General features: G+C 25.5%; 1 protein-coding gene across 3 annotated transcripts in view; it reads left to right on the forward strand.

Moving 5' to 3' along the window:
• The window catches only part of LOC132919951 (tyrosine-protein kinase Fer), a 42798-nt gene that overhangs the window by 15602 nt on the left and 7931 nt on the right, over window positions 1-19265 (forward strand). For all 3 annotated transcript variants that reach the window (XM_060981905.1, XM_060981904.1, XM_060981906.1), the window contains exons 2-5: window positions 15574-15670; window positions 15787-15982; window positions 16109-16240; window positions 17910-18113. In XM_060981905.1, the coding sequence (XP_060837888.1) occupies window positions 15574-15670; window positions 15787-15982; window positions 16109-16240; window positions 17910-18113 (629 nt within the window). The remainder of the gene's footprint in view (window positions 1-15573; window positions 15671-15786; window positions 15983-16108; window positions 16241-17909; window positions 18114-19265) is intronic.

Raw genomic sequence — 19265 nt, forward strand, 5'->3', positions numbered from 1 at the left:
TTTTAGGGTATAGATTATTTATGTTGATGTTGATGAAATTAGATCGAACAACAATATTTTCATAACTGAAAGTAAGAAAAATTTGAATACAAGCGCAATTGATTAGCTGATCTAAAATATTAGCAGCGCAATTGGTCCGTGGCCCGATAAATTGTATACCTATAGTGTGACTAAGTTAAGAATAATGCCAGTTAATATGGGACAAACCTTAGTATTATTATGGCAAACTAGTCATCGTCTTGGTCATTTTGGTCGCACTACCTACATTTTAAAGAAACTTGAAAATTAATTTAATGGATCAAACATTTCTTTGATGACTTTTAAATGATAAAAAAATGTATTCTCTAAGTAATTTATTGGTAGTATTGACATTGATAGGATTTATTTCTTTGAATCGTTTGTCATTGAATGAGTCAATAAATCAGGTATTAAAATCAAATCAATAGGGACAATAATTATTCTTTAATTTACTGAAAGTTAAATTAAAATAATTAAGGGCAAAAATAGTATTCCAAAGTAGATTATACATTTTGTAAAATATTTAAAATAATAGATTATTCTTAAATTATTTTTAAATTTCTTAAATTAAAATTTTTACATAATTCCACGTAGGTATAAACGTATACCAACTATTCATTTGTTCACATATTACGTTTTAGATAAATTGTTTTTTTATCAATTTTTCATAAACAAATCATAGAACAGTATAAAACGTAATTATGGTAATGATTTAAAATCGTGAATAACAAAGTAGTCAATTCTTACAACAATAAAAAGTATATTTAAAAAAAAATAATGATAATTATTCATTTATATAAAAATTACAAATTAAAAAGTGACTTAACACATAATTCACAATTCACATGATTTATGTCTTACTATATTGACTTAACTCGAATGACCACCAATTTAGAAAGGAAAAATAAAACGCAAATACCTATCTAATAATTTATTTTTAATATTTATAATACAATAAAATTGTATAAATATTTATTTAAAGTATAACTATATAATAAAATAACAATGATAATAATAATAATTATTATAATATAGGTACCTGCTTCGAATTGTATTAATCAAACTGTAAAATAATACAAGAAAAACAAAAAAAAACATACATATTAAAAAAATATAAAAGATTGAATTTGTAATTTTGTTATTATAATAATCAATTCTCTGAATTTTTTCCTCTTTTTTTATAGTAAAAATATTAATACTTGTTAAAATATGAAACAGAAAAATATTAACAAAACATTTTTAAACTTATAATAATAAAATATGTACCTTATATTACACACATATAATGATTCAAGCTTTCACACATATAATGATTCAAGCTTTGATTTTTTTTCCTTATAATATCTATATAAATTATTTAAATTACAAAAACAATACATAATAATCAAGTTTCTAATTTTCATCCATAAAAAATAAAAAAAAAATTCGTTCATTAGAATAAACAGTTTGTATTGCCTATATAATATTATTACCTAAATGTATTACTTTTGATAAAATTATTGGAAATAAAAAGGTGTTTAAATAATAAATACAAAAATATTATAGCTTTATGTCTTATGAACAAGATAAACAAAGTTTTTAGTATAGGTACCATTAGTCATAGTAGTTAGTTGTACTATCATATTTATCATAATTGGCTGTAGTTCTACTATTATCTGGTGAATATTCTATAGAATTAATTCATTTTTGAACGTCATAATTTGAGGCAGAGACTATATCATTAAAAAAAAAAAAAATAATAAATAAGATTAAATCTTAAGTAGATAACATAACTATTCAAAATCTTCAGTGTTAGTCTTATCTATGCAGTCTACTAAAGTAAGTAGGTAGTTGTTAAAATGTTTATATGGTATAATCGCAGCATGTATAAATTAAGTTCAATTAAAAAAATAAATTAAGTTAGGTAGGTAGTTTGTATATAGTATATCTATATACCTGGTAGAATATATTGTATTCATTAATACATTATTACTACTAAACCACATACTTAAAAGATATTCTAATAAATTTCTATTGGACATAATAATATGTACCTACCTGGTAGGTATACATCACGATCACGGTTATCTATGTAGATAACCGTAGTATACATATTATTAACTCTATTTAGTGGCATAATAATATTGCCATTGTGATTATGACTGTCTTAGTGTCATTTGAATAAGACATTTCATCACGTGTATCAGGATTTGAAAAATATACAAATTTCCATAAGTTCAGTTATATATAAGGCGTAACAAGACTATTTGACAAACTTCCATTACAAATGTTACTATATTTGTTAAATAGTCCTGTTACACCTTGTATAATGTGTAAAACTGTAAACTATACATTTTGAAAGTATAACTTATTTGTGAGTTCTTCGGTCATTTTTAATAATTTTCTTGCCCGAGACGCCATGGTTGTATTAAGTAGGAAACTAGGGAAGTACTATAATATTATATTTTATATTGTTTACTTAATGTTTACTAATATAAATTATTATATTATCAATTAAATTATGACATTATTTTGTTACTAAAACGTATACCCTACGGTATACGATAACCTACTTATCACATTCCTTTTGTAGAAATTTGAACAATTCAATAATTGTGTTTAAAAGGTTATGTTGACTTAATTAAATATATTCAAAACGGGTGAAGTCCTCTTAAAGTCATTGTATTTAACATAACCTATAATTCACGGCTATACATGACTTACATTAAACCACACATTGAAATAACACGTTCTATATTAAAGAATGACTTATCTTATTTTGCACATATTGTGTAAATTTTTTTCCTACTTTTTTGATGTCAATAACTTATTTTCACATTTTTTGACATAACATCTTTTTCACGCATACCCATGAATTTAAAAATAATATCTTACACTAAAAGTGTTGTATAAATTGAATATTGAATATAGCGTTGATTTATTGTTTCATATATTTTAAGTATTTGAATAATTAAATGCATGTATATATAGGTGTAAAATAACGAATATGCCAGTATTTAGATGAAATTGTAATTTATATTATAATATTCAATGTTATAATATTTTTCTAGTTAGGTACAAAACATTATTAATATCTACACAAAACACAACACAATGTGACAGCAATATAGTGTTCATATGGTTTTCAAAATTTAATTGATTATAAACTGTGAAATCAAAAATATAACTTTAAAAGCTCATAGTCCGTAGGTACAATTGTACCTAGGTTCCTAAAAATGTTAAATAAATTAATAAAATGTGTATACATTATTAAAATCACTGCAGAGCAATTTATTAACTATCCTTAGCAATAAATAAAAATGATAAAAATTTGGCTATAGCACAATTTTATTCCATTTTGTTTAAATTATCATAAATGGCCTACATTTATCACATTTAAAATATTCTTGAAAATAATGTTCATTAAGTCTGAAATAACATTTAAATATGTCCTAGAAAATTATAAATATATGTGTAGGTACATTTAATATGTTAAACGAAGAATTATTGTTTGAAGGTCCTTAAACAATAAGAAAAATCAACAATATATAGTTAAAATAAATTTAATAATTGAGTAGCGTTGTTTTTGAACGTATTCAAAATTTAAATTATGCATACTTTATATTATTCAGAATAGAAAATACAGTATATTTTTATGATTAAAATACATTACATATTTACAAACCGGTTAACGTAGTATTACTATAGTATTACACTTATTTTCTGCTTATTTTTTTTTATTATTATCGTCTATTATTAATAGATATACTGCTAATACAATACTTTTTTTTTCAATACAAAATTTTATTTTATTTTGTTTTAGATTCTAAAAATCGATGCACGTATGAGATTTTACAATGATGTGTGCGTGTGCGTGTGCGTGCGCGCGCGTGCGTGTGTGTGTGTGTGTGTGTGTGTGTGTGTGTGTGTGTGTGTGTGTGTGTGTGTGTGTGTGTGTGTTGTGTGAGTGTTTTTGTGTGTTTATAGAATAAGTAGTTGATAGAATGCTTTAATTTTTAAAAGTGGGTGTGATTTGTAGTATTAAATTGGATTTAGCTGATACTTTGAGAAGTCAAAATAGAGAAATACTTTTTTTATATAATCGAGAATATTATTCATGGGAAACTTAAAACTTCTAAGTATATTCTATTATATTATTATTAATTTTACTATACCCAATCATAATTTTGATTTATTTTAAGATATTATCTATTTATTTATATGATCCTATTTTACTCTTTTATAGTATTTACAGAAATATTTTATAACAACCATAAAAATATATAATCATTTTAAATCTTTAATATTTATAAATATATTTAAGATACAATTAGTAATTACCATAAAATACATAATATTATTAATGAGTTTATTTTCATTTTTAATAACCTAACTTACTAATGAATAATGATACAATATTAAATTTAATTTCGTATTTTAAATCATTTCTTAAAATATTATTTTAAGTATAGAATTAAAATGTTAATGTGTTATCCTTTATTATTACATGGCATTTCCGTGACATTTTAAATTGCATAAAATATTAAAATGCTAGATGATTTACAGTTACATCGATTGGTGTCACATTTCGACTTACATGAACACCTTTTGTATCCTTGACCACCACCGTCTGATATTTTAATTTTTAATTGACTATGAAAATCGTTACAAAAATCTTAAATTGTACTTTACAAAAATTGATCAGCCCTCCCCGAAAAAAAATCCTGGCTACGCCACTGACTCGGTTATAAGTCAAGATAAGATATTATACTCTGGCAGTCCGACACTTTATTATTGTATAGAATACTAACAAGAACTCTATAGTATATTATTAATATATAACTTTTAACATTATCCAATATTGATTGGTTAAGGTTAACATTATCCGGATAATATTAATATTTTATGCTTATTATAACGAAAAATTAAACATTAGCTAAAACGGATGGCTAATGTTGATATTATCCAAATGTTAACATTACCCTAACATATGTACATATATATATATACATATAATATATCAGATGTATAGTAGTCGGTTCAATGACCAAAATGGAGCCAGTGACTTTTTTCACCAACTGTATGAGAAAAATATCAGTAAATCATGGTATGAGATTTGATCAGGTCGCACTGTTTATCATGTATGGTGGTTGGAAGAGCCGGGTCACTTTAAAGAGCTTGTCAGGAAGTACTCGGTATTTATACCATCGCGGGTCGTTTCAGATATTTTGGTTGTAATATGAACATAATATTTCACTTTTTCACTTGAGAAATTCGGGTACCTCAATTAAAAAAACAAGGTGAATCAAGGTAATAGCTTAATAGGGATATGGAAAGGTAATATAATTCGATGGGACGTTAATATGATAACTTTTAACTTTTAGTTTTTATTACTATGAAGATGAGAAAAAGTTTAAAAATACAATAAACCAAAAACTAAAAAATTCTTTAATCAAAACATAATATATTTTTATATTTACAAATTGATTAAAAACTTATACACGATAATTTTTCTATTTAGTTAAATTTTTTAATTTTAGTTTTATAATAATTGAGAAAATATTCCAAAGGTATAACACCTAATTGAAATCACAAACTAATCAACTTTATAAAGTTGAATATATGATATATCAATGTTATAGCAAATTATACTTAAAACCTGTCTATAAAGTTATAAAATAATAATGTTAAACTTGTTTTACCTGTTTTGAACTATTATTTTCTTTGACAAAGGTATAAAAAGTTAAACTAAAAAAAACTAAAACTGTGTTTTAGATTATTTTTAGTACTTATAAACTATAATATGAAGTTCTTTTAGACACATTATAGTCGTATACTCAAAGATGATATTTATGGGAATTCATTTTTACAGTATTTATAACATAATAAACAAATACTTAGTTATATCATGTATGGCTAAATAAAAAAAGTAGATTTTAGTAAAATGAATCGAAATTCTTTATAATTTCGATTGTTTTGTAATTAATAATTATATTTTATTTTTTATTTTTTTATTTATTTATTCAGCCAAGTCAATTACAGTTACATAGCTGCAATACATAGTTACATAATTACATTAATATTAGCTAATACGTTTACCAACTAAGCTCTTATCTGGTATACTGCAGAGTCGTGGATATCATAATTCGTTTATAGTAAAATACTTATATACAATTACACTATAAAGTAGTACTTAGTTAATTAAATATAAATATAACAAAGTAAATAGATATTCTAGTACAAGATTAAAATCAGCGTTAGATATTATATATTATATAATAATATAATGATATATTCCTGATACATTCATTGGGTTTGTTAAACATATTGACTTTTTATAATTTTATCAATACACACATTCTCATCGAGATCATTAATTATTTTAATGATTGACTTTTTTATTTGATTTTTATTAATTATATCATTGGAATTATTAGATTTACTTTCACATAAACTTATTATTAGATTCTTTACTTTATTATTTAACTTGTTGAAAATAGTTTTCCCCTTGTAATCGGTAAAGTTCTTAAAACTATAGTTATTAATGTATATATGCTGGTGTAATGTATTTTTCTGTTCTTCTATCTATTATTTCTATAGCATTATTTATTACTAAATTTTAGTGTTTGGTTTTGCATGAATTTTATTAAATTTCTCTAATATATAATTTATAAACAGATAATATATTTGTATTGTTTAATAATTCCCCTAAAGAATATTTTAATGGAAGAAAGTACGCTACTTTTACAGTCATCTTTTGGACAATATGCAATGAGTTATAATGTCTATGCCGTACAGTGACATGTATATTTGTCTTACAGTTAATTTGTCAAGAAATCGAATTTTGTAGAACAAAACAGTTAAGCTCCTCATTTTATTTTTAATATTTTGTATAATGTGTTCTGAATATTTAAGATTAAAATTTATTGTTACTCCTAAATATTTGAATGATCATTTGAATTGGTTTAGAACTGAAATTTGTCATACCAGTTTCGTATTTATGTATTATTAAGTTGTATCCAACATGGTCACATGGAGTTGTGAACGAATTGTAACTATTGGCATGCAAACTGATTTATTTATGTTAAGTGATAATAGATTTTCCCCATCCAGTCATAGATATACCGTAAATCAATTTCAACAGTTTGTTTCAATATTTTTCAGTTATCTTTGAAATTAACTAGTGCTATGTCATCAGTGAACATAAATATTTCCCTTATAAGGCAAGTATAGAGTTAATATATATATTAAAAATAGTATAGGACCTAATGCTGTGACTCCATAATCTTTGACTTAACAATAATTACTATAATGAGATCCAATAGTAGTTAGTTATCTGTTATTCAGATAACTACTAAACCATCTTAATGTATTGTCGTTAAAGTCTTATTATTTTAATTTGTTTAATAATAATTGTCTACTGATTGAATCAAATGCTTTTTCCAAGTCCAAGAAAAATATTAGAATTTTATTTTTCAAATAACTGTTTTATATCGTACTTGAAACGATTAAGTAGTCGAGTAGAGAAACTCTATTAATGATTTAAAAATTGCTTTCCGTTCAAATTATTTAACACAGACGGATATATACTTAGATCTAAGACAATTAATTAGTTTATTAATATATGTATATTGTATTTATATATATTATATTATTGTATGTATTTTTTATATGAGCGTTAAATACTTTTGGAAATAAATTAAAATAAATATTTTTTGAACGATGTCAATTATAGTTTGTGGTTCACACAAAAATTAAAAATTATATTTAATACATTTATATTTATATTTTTATAATATTTCTGATTTCATAGCTATTGGTAGGTAACTATAAGCATGTTAAATTAACAATTTCTAATAATTTTTATGTTGTTATTATAATAATAATAAGTTATAACATGATTTAAGATATAATTCATCAAACTGAATATCATATTAATCTTATTCGAAAAATCTTGTGAAACTCAAAATGTATAAGTTAAATTACCTATATCAAATCAATAATTATATGTTGAAAAAGTATTTTTATCCAAAATATATTCATTCTATTATATTTATAATATTATTTCAATAAAAATTATTAGTAGGGTTGCTTTTAAAAATAGAAAAAAAAGTAGGCATGTTGTATACATCTCAATGTACCTTATTCCAGTTTGAGTACTGACAAATAATGATAATGTTTGTTTTCCTATAACTCTATAAGATCACATTAAAAATGTGTTATGAATTATGATATAAAGTCATCTAGGTCATCTTAAATCGGTAATTCAATGTTTCAAATGTATTTTAATTAAACAATAAAGTTTTAATTATCAACTATGAATTAACATTCCAATTGAGTTTATACATATATAATTATTAATTAAATAATATGTGCATGCACAATAATACCTATGCACATGGATATTATGCACGGTACAATATCGGAAAAATAAAATGGTCCAAATTCCAGATAATAGGCTGAAAATAATCGTCAGCTTATCATCTAACACTGTCTATGGTGCAAAAAATTTTTATCAGTAATTATAGATATAATTTTAAAAGAACGTTATACCCACGTGTTGTCTTTGACTTAGTTTTACATACATACAATATAGTAAATTTTCGTTTAGCAGAATTCATTTTGTGATGTTAGCTTTAATATTAGAGTAAATTTACACCTATTACCAAATTAAAAGTAAGAATATTATTTAGGAAATCTCATGCTTTTATTGATATTATCATTTTAAAGTGAATTATAGCTAGGTATATAGCTATCTTAAATATTACAACTTTAAAATGTTCATAACTCACTTTACAATGATAATATGTATCAATAAAATCATATGACATTTCCTAGATAATATCCTTACCTTTAAATATGATAATAGGTAGCTAGATAAATTTACTCTAATATTAAATCTAACATCACAAAATATGTTCTGCTGAATGTAAATTTGCAATGATGTACGTATTAGTTAGACAGAAACAAAAAATACGGGTATAACGTCCTCTTAAAGACAGATGCATATAACTATATATTTTATTGTACTAGGTAACGAAACGAATGCGTTTGTCATTTTTTAATGTATAAAACAAAAAAGTCAAACCTCCAATTTTTGATTTAAATTATAAAACGTGCAAAAATTTCATAAGCGCACCCGTTTTTTAATATTAATTCACACAATATAATTTATATATTAACCACGGGTACAACCATCGTGATGACAATTGAGTAGAGCGCGAAATGACGTTATCCTAAGAGACATACCTTGCGTCACACATTATGACATTTTATTGGTGATAGGATTACAAATGTGGAAAAAATATGTAAATAAATAATATTATTATTATTATTTCAGTACTTTTGGTTTACGGTCCATTTTTGCTTGTGTATTGTTTAAAAATAATATTAATAATAGTGTTATAAACAATTAATGTATTATAATATATCTCACAGCAATGAATATGTAATATACCTACACACAGTACTGTCTAATATACCTACTAGTTACTGTGCTACTATTATTCATTTATACGTGTGTCGAATTCCTGTGATTTGTTTTCGCCGTCTATTGGAAAATGCGTCATAAACACATAATTCATATTATTTTACTTCGGATTTCGCCATTTCGGCGACGGCAGCGATCTGCAGTCTTCTCCGGTGCGTAAACATGAAATAATATGTAACGATAAGTATAAAAAAAAGATGTAATTCCTCTTCTTCCTTCTCAGTTCTCAACAAATCATCATCATATCATCTCACCGTTTATAATAATGTATAATATAATAACTAGTAACTATGCGTGTGTATAATATATATACAGTTTCACATGAGTATAGTTACCACTGCACAGTCTTTTTTCTCGTTCTTTGGAACAATGGGGACCGTGTCCAAACGAGGCGTGTGCGCCGCCGCCACTGCGTTCAAGGCCAGTGTTATATACCATATATACATTATACATAGTAAATATACGTATCGCTGTCGTCATGTGTATGTTTTTTCTTCTTCTCTGTGTTGTTCAATGCTCAGTGTTCTTCTTCTTCCTCCTAAAGAAGACGGGTCTGCTGGGAGGTCTATGTCACATTCAGTAAAAATAATGCCAAGGTGGATACGCGTTACACCGTCGTGTGTTTAGGGCGATAAGTACGATATACGTGTGCATGTGCGTGAGAGAGAAAGAGCGTGCGTGTACAAGAGACTGTCTTTCGACAGAGGAGAAGAAATTTATAACAATAATAAAATATAAGCTATAATATTATATTATATATAGTAGAGTTATATATCGTTATTCTAGCCACGACCACGAACGTTACATTATACTCATCGTATCATTACGTATTATTATTATTGTATTCGTCGGGACGATTGCGTGCAGCGCAAATGCGCAATGGTAATAATAATATAATAATTCTATATAGGTAATAGCGCAATTTGAGTTTTAAATTTGGAGGTGCTATTATAATTTGCATGTATGTACCTACTGAGTGTATGCTCCCTGAGATATATTAAGGTGGAAGAGGATATATACAAACCATTTTGGGAGGGCTTAGCCCTCCAAGCCCCCCTCAAGTTGTGCTTATGGATTACGACCAGCAATGACTAAGTTGAACGGATTTCAATGACAATAGCGAGTGTTGTACGGGTTTGTAAAATCTAAGTGACTTTTTTTTGTATTTCTTAACTTCACTCGGTCGTGTTTCAAGTAAAATAGATTTTTCATTTATCAGTTGTATGAGTTAAAAATTGGTAATTCAATTGCCGTACGACTTAGGTTAACCTCCGATTGTGCGAGACCGTTCACTGCGTGCGCTAGAAAATTGTTCACTCTCCGGAAATGCCATTGGGCTCGCGTGTTGCACATTTCAAACACGTTGTATATTCTGCGGTTATTTTCGCTCGTTATTATGGTTATTTTTATTTTATTTTTTTCCTATGTTTCATTATGTGCGTAAATGATTTATTTTTTTATTTTTTTTTTTTTTTACAAGTACACAATATGCATATACTTACCAGTTACCACCGACCTGGCTAATTTGAGGGACTAGGTTATGACTAGATACGTCATTTTATTCTCATTCGACTATGGTATAGTGGTGGCCTACCGTTCGCCAGACACAGCGCGAAGGAAAGCCTTACATGTACAACAAAATATATAACATATTATAGAGATAATATATTATCTCGCAACACTTTCGATTGCCACTCCCGGCTAAAACTAAATTGTACATTTTAAAATTCAATTTTAAAGAAAGTAAATAAAATAAAATACGAATATTTTGATTTCAGTGTAATGTTATACGCAATAAATTGTATTCATATTATCTTATTATTCTTGCTTATTTTATTGTTTCTATTTGACTATTTCTATTGAATCACTGGTTTAGATGTGACACGCATTTAAAGATTATTATTTAACCCATATTTTATAAAATTGATGACGCTATACAACTATTATTAATAACATTACTAGTCCCAAATTCGATTTAATCACGAAAGAAAATAACGTTTTTTTCAATGATATTATTGATATTAAACACTTTGGTAATGCATTTGGATTTTTGAAAATTCGTGGACAGTAACAACAAAATATATATCTGAAATTATTATTTTTAATTGCAATGCCGATTTGTTGAAAAGCGAATTAATAGACTTAGAATAGGAGCAGTGGCATAGCCAGGTGGACTGAGGGGAATGCAGCCGCACCCCGAAATATTGAAAAATTTAAAAAATATTTTAATTTTAATGGTTTATGAAAATCGCTACAAAAATCTTAAATTGTATTTTACAAAAATGTATCAACCCCCTCCCGAAAAAAAAATAGTTACGCCACTGAACAAGAGATATTTTTAACATTTTTTGGGTCAACATATTTTTGCGAAATGTCTTTTAGCCAATAACATTTATCAGAAACAAATATAGAAATCATTTTAGTGATGCATGCACATTTGGATAATATACTACAGTTGTCAAACCAAAATCACGTATCGACATAAATAAAATAATAAAAGAAACAGTGGTAACGTCCATCGATATAAAAAAAACTTTAAATAAAAAATCAATATCGATTGAATATCATTATTAATATACTAATTCTATTCTAATAAATTTAATAATTTTTATGAAATGAATTTGTTTTGTCATTATAATTATAAATTAATAAAGTATAATTAGGAAATTAATGTATAAATAATAAATAATAAATGTTTATTTAATCATAATCATTAAAAATATATGCGACCCACAAGTAGCAGGAGTAATTTTCAAAATCATTATTTAGCCCTTTCTAAAATCTCTAAAATCTCAGAGAGAACCGTTGCCCTATATGCTTGTATCTCTAGTTCACATGCGCATACAGCACACACACACATACACAAACATTGTTACAGTTGTTATTAATCTTGCATATTGTTTAAAATACAATTGACTACTGCTACCGCAGTATTTTATTTATCGTTTTTATACATATATATTAGGTGTATGGGAACCAACTAACCAAGCACATTAAGAAGTTTTAACCTGATTTATTCGTATTTACTATTTTCCAAATTACAACACTTCTTGATAATATTTTAAAAACTATTATATATATAGCTTATAATGTTTATGTTTTATATTATTTGTTAATTATATGAATAGCTTACACTCATTAGTTATTGCATTGTAAAGTAAGTTCATAACTAATAATTTAAGTATATACATATATAAATACGTTTTTGTAAATTATGTACAACTAGTTAAAAATAAAAGAGTTTGTTGTAACTTTAAACTATATTGTATTAATGCTTTTAATACACGAAATGTTTTTGCTCGACATATTTACGTATATAAATATCTATAGATATATTTTGCATGGACATACAAATGATATATTTCACAATATTTTGACAGTTGACATTTATTCATGATGTTTGTATACTGCTATGGTATAAATTAAATTACTATAATAGCATTAATAGCCAATATTTATATTAACACGTACGAATGATAATAAAATATGTACCTATAATATTTATATTGAGACATTGAGTGTGTACGATGTACATTTTATATTATATATCAATAATTAGTATCAAAAATTTCACTATGCATATGTTACGATATTAAATTACACGAATCAATCTCTATGTGTGTGCTATTCTTATAACTTTATAACCGGTGCCAAATAAAATACAACGATGCAATAAATTATTTAATATATTATCTACATCATGTATATAATATCATATATTATGTTTAGGATAAAAGTATAATAAGTAGGTATGATATTATATTGTCAAAAACTATTAGTAATAGTAATATTACCCACAGTAGCGTCAATTTAAAATTTCGGTTCGGGAGCGAAATTTCTAACGCCCCTCTCAGTTGATCCCTATTAAATTTATAATTTGTTTTTATTTTACTTTTATTACGTTATGTAAATTATAAATTAAATTAATGCAGACAAAATAATATTATAGTTATTATTGTTAAAAATATTATACTCCATATATAATCTGTAGATATTTCACTCGTGTTCATTTCAATTTAATACTTATACAGAAATTTAAAATAAATATTGTAATTTTTTTGCTCATGCGGTTATTTACAGAAAAATTATATTGTTCAGGATAATTGGCTGTTATGTGAAAAAGTAGAAAAATTAATCTGAGTAGGTTTAAAAAGAGGGTTGACCTTGCGATAAATACTAGAACCTTGAATTCAATTCGTGATAATAGTTTCAGCCAGTTAAATACTTGTATATAAAAACTACGTCATTATATTATTATAGTCTTGTTGTTCAGGTAATTTTTTTTTATAAAAAATACGACACTTTTAGGACTCAAATAATTAATAAGTACACAAATGAATTCTAAATAATTATGAGATTATATTCTACATAATGACGATATTCATGAAATACAAATTCATAAAACAATATTTTTTTTTGTTTTTAAACACAAATTTGATTTTAAACTGAAAATTTTTGTAATTATCTATTTTTTTTTATTATTTTAAAGTATTTATAGAATGGATCTATCTAAAGTGTTGAAAAACCTAACCTAACTAAAAATAGGTTTATTTTATACTTACACATTAAATCGTTAAATATTAGCAAATAACAATTTGAACAATTGGGTATGCAATATATTAACATTAGTTGTTTATTGATATTTATTAATCGACGTATCTACTATATATACCTTGATAATCAAATTATATTTCGAAATAATGTTATTTTAGGTTATGACAATCATATCTAATACGATATGTATAAATGTATAATATGTCATGTTAAATTTGGATTGCCAAAGTTTGATATCCTTGTATTTCACTTGACTAAATAAATTATAATTTATAATAAATATTTAAAGAGAAAACTTTCCATAATGAATTTACTTTTGTATTCTACGTACAATGGATATTTAATTGAAAATTACAATCATTAAATTAATTATTTCATTATATAAAATTTACCTATTCTAATAGTTTCAAATACGCCAGTGTTGATTAATATAGAAATTCGATTAATTTTGAAATATTGTACATTTCCATATGAGATTATATGAAATTATAAACACAATAATTTCATCAAGTTAAATGTTGAAATACGTTTATCTGTATAGAGTATAGAGTATAGACTATAGTATGCAGTATGCACTACCTATGACATTATAATATTACTGCGTGTGTGGGAGGCCAGAGTTATATTTAAACATCAAGTTTGTAATCCCGTTATTTACATTCTGTCTTTTTTGTATGCAAAACAAATTTAAGTTTAGGTACCCCATTTATTTTATTCTTATGGTTAAAAATTATAATATTTATAGAGAATAAGTAATTACAGATAGTATTTACATAATACTGTATAATATATTTTACATCTTTGAAAGGTGCTTTGTAAATAATATTCTGAGGCCATAATTTCGATCGACTGACAAACGAAGTACTCAATTATAAGATTGTCACTTAAACAGGATTACTTAATACTCACTCATACATCTACATACTATTTATTAAACCATGAGTTTTTCTTAAGATCTATTTATACAATAATTACGTGATGGTTTTTATTTTTTTTTACTATTCCAATTGAATAGGATTTTGTTTTAAACATTTACTTGAATTAGGTTGGTTTTAACCTTTTACTAACCTACCTTACCTTTAGTATTCCTTGTAATCGTATTTATATTAATTTAATCATTCTGGAATCTCGATAAGACCTAACAAGATGTAAGAATTGTAAGAACTTATTATTTTTGGTACTTGGTATATATTGCGATATCAACATTCAACTTTAAGCAATTCTTCCAAAAGATAAACAAAAGATAAATTATTAGTATAAAACTATGAATGTATACCACACATATTGTATAATATACTTTATACTTCATATATTTTTTTTATGTTTAAAATATTCATGCTAAATTAGAATTTTGTAATGTATACTAATGTAGTTTGTTGTATAACTCGATAAAAAATGTGCTTATGACGCTAATACTTAGCAGGGGGTAATCATGATAACTGGGTGATTTGACAAATTTTTATTGAATAGAATAATTATTAGTTGATAAGAATCCGTACACATAATACTTCAATTACATTTCTGCTTTTTAGTTGGTCGACGAGTTAGCAAGGAAAAAAGCAGATTACACTAAACACTTAGAAACCTATCGTTCAATGAGGTCAAGATTTGAAGAACATTTTTTCAAAAGTAAGTTTATTTGTTTATACATATTCTTAAGAAAGAAAACAATCTTTAAACATTTTTTTAAAGTTTTTGAGTCATTCAATTATTTTATAAATATTATTTAATAATTTTTAAATTAGGCGGCCGAGGAGGAAGAAAATTGGATGATGTCCGGGAAAAATATCAAAGGGCTTGTCGGCGATTGCATCTTGTACATAATGAATACGTCCTATTAATTGCCGAAGCCCAAGAATCAGAAAAAGACTTCCAGACAATAATGATGCCAGCATTTATGCAACATCATAAACAAGAGCTGGAAAATATCATAGCCGATTGGTTAGTGTAAATTGTAATTGATATTGTAGTCCCGCGCGTTTGACCTAAACAATAATATTATGCTGTCGACAAACCAATGTTTCGAAACAGTAATAACTTTGATTTTTTTAACTTTTTAATTTTCAGGAAAAACGCTTTAATTGAATTGGCCGTACAGTGGAATCCAGCGTCTGAAGAGTTCGTACAGATCGGCTTGCGTATGGAATCATGCACGGATATCATACAACCGTGTGAAGAGTATAACGACTATACAAAAAAGTTAGTACCTAATTAAATAATAAATATAGATAAGCAACCTACCTAATTGTATTTTATTTTATTCGCCTCTGATTGACAATATCGTCGCTTGATGGAACATACTAGTTGTCTTCCAAAATATACGAAAACTTGCCTCCTATTCTTTATTGTAAATAAAAAGATTAATATACACTAGTTGCCTCCGATGACCAGGTAGCTTATAATTTGGGTAGAACACGATTGAGAACGTTTTTACCTGCTAACTTTTATGCAAAATACTATTTCTTTGATTTTCCGACAATCGTTCTCAATTGTGTTACTAAAAAAATAAAACGTTCTTAATCGTATAACACCGAGTACCTATATATACGACTATACGAGTTACCTCCCAAGAATTTTCACATTAATATTGCCTCTTGACCCTCTCGTATACAATTAAGTACCTAGTGGTTCATAAACTTCAGTAAATAATAATAATTATTATTATATTAATTAAGTTTACAGTAACATAATAATTATTGCTATTACTCTATATTATTATATTATCTATGTACAATTATAGTTATTTAGAAGTATTTAATTTTTTTTAAATTTTTTAAACTATTTATTATTTTATTATTATTAAAAATACCAGTCTTAGGTACCTATATATATTATGTACTATATAATATATACATTTATACAAATAATAGGTATACACAGTTATACTAATATCAATAATAAAAAAAAAAATTGTTAATTTTATAATAAGAAGTCAATAGAAAACAGGTGGTAGCACCTAATAAATATAAATAATATAGTCAATAAAACAAATGTATGGTAATACAATGGTAAAAATATATTTATAACATTGCTTAGGCTTATAGTTTTTAGCCAATACTTGTAGGTAGGTACTCAAAATTTGATATTTTTTTTTTCATTCAACTTTTTTATTTGAGTATCAATGAAAATTATTTTGTTTCTATTTTTTAGTCGTGCATGTGGTTTAGGCTTATTAGAACGTTGTATTAAATTTACAATCTCAGTCTGAATTAGTTCTAAGACTTCGATAAATGTATGTATATTAGTATGCTATGCGGAGACTCAAAATAGATATTAAATTTATTGTGGAAAGATTCGCACGCATTAGTTGTACACTGAATCCTTGAACATTTTTCTGTCCATAAATGAGAAGAAAATTAAATCCTCTGACTTCAATATTACAAACTTATATTGAACCTGCATGATGTTTGAAAATATTTGATTCCATCACTTACACATTTATGACCAGGCTATTACGAGGAAACTAGTACTAGACCCTTTTCATTTAAGATAAAATGTTGACCATGTCGATGTAGTTAGGCAATTCGTTTAAAAATTATTGACCTTTTTGACTTCAGGAAGCAACTACTATGCGCCCCACAATATACCTCTTAAGATGATTATGAAATAAATCAACATTTTAACAGACAGTGATACAGTGTATATCAATACTAATGCAATGATAATATTATATGGTTATTGGTTAATTGATATTCTGTACAGTATGTATACATATACATTAACTAAATTATGTTATAAACGCCTCTCGAAATTAATCATATAATATTACAGCATATTATTGATTTCACTTAGGTTCTATGTTCTATGTATTATTTTTAAAAGTCAATACCTAATCAAATTATCATAATGGTTTTTTACGGCGTTTCAGGACTGAACGAAATGACGTCGAGATCTCATTCGACGACGCATTAGTGCAAGGCGATACGTCTGGACATCTGCAAGCTAACCAGTTGGCAGTCGACAATCTGACTATGGACTGGGTGCGCAATAAAATGACTGAACTTGAAACCCGGCTGAAAGAATGCCAAGATGCTATAGAAACCAGTGTAGATAACAAGTCAGAAAATAATTCGTAAGTGATGATGTCGAGGGGTAAACGTCAACGTGCAGGCTTTGCGCATTAGTTATTTCAAACATAGATTTGTGTTGTGTTTATATTATTATTATTATTATTGTTATTCCTATATTACCATTTTTCTATCATCAATGTGCTATGTATATGATAGCAATACAACATTGCTCCTTGATAATCGTATTTTCATTTCTTTGTCTAACCTAACTTAACCGACCACCGAATACTAAAAGAATAAAATTACTCAGTTATCTGGTTATAGTATAGCATATATCATATTGTGTAATATATATGTTACAGTTCCCGGTCACTGTGCATAATGCCCGACTTCCTATTTTATCCGTAATATATATATATATTATTAGGTATATAGAAATAATAAATAGGTATCCATTTTATTTATTATTATTTTGAAATTGTATATTAATCAATTTGAAATTGTTTTCAAATTGATTAATATATCTCAATAAACCATGCACTGTTTTAAATTTTAATATTGAAATTATACTTTTGGGGGTTTGTTAAGTGTGTAAAAATATAATATGTGATTTGTAAATTGTATTGTATCATATTATATTATACAGCTTTATTAAATACTAATGTTTCATACATATTATTTTATCTAATTAATAGAATGTTTTCCATTTAAAATGGAATAGTATGATATATGATACAATGGGAAAAATTATATTAAATAATAAGTAGTTACCTTACACTATTTACATAGATTAGTTGTAATGTATTCTTTATTGTCTTTAAGTACAATATATAATTTGTATTAAGGTTAGGTCATCAGGGAAAACTGTTACTTTGTACGGTCGGATAAAAATGTTCATTTTAGATTTTCAAAATGCGGACACTTTGTACTATTCAATACAAAAAAAGTATATACTCAAATTTTAATGTAAATTATTAAAATGTAAAAATTAAATAAAAAGGTCAATATTACAAACGTTAAAAATATGATATATATTAACAAGTAAAAATAATCAGTTACTATATATTATCAAAAATTATGTTAAAAAGAAAATTAAAAATGTATACAATATAAATATAAATAAATAATAATATTAAAAAAATCGTTAAAAATTACATGTTATGTATAATATAACAATATACCTAAGTAAGGAATTTAAAAGTTTGTTATTTTCT

Source organism: Rhopalosiphum padi, chromosome 2, assembly GCF_020882245.1.
Source record: "Rhopalosiphum padi isolate XX-2018 chromosome 2, ASM2088224v1, whole genome shotgun sequence".
Classification (NCBI taxonomy): Eukaryota; Metazoa; Arthropoda; class Insecta; order Hemiptera; family Aphididae; genus Rhopalosiphum; species Rhopalosiphum padi.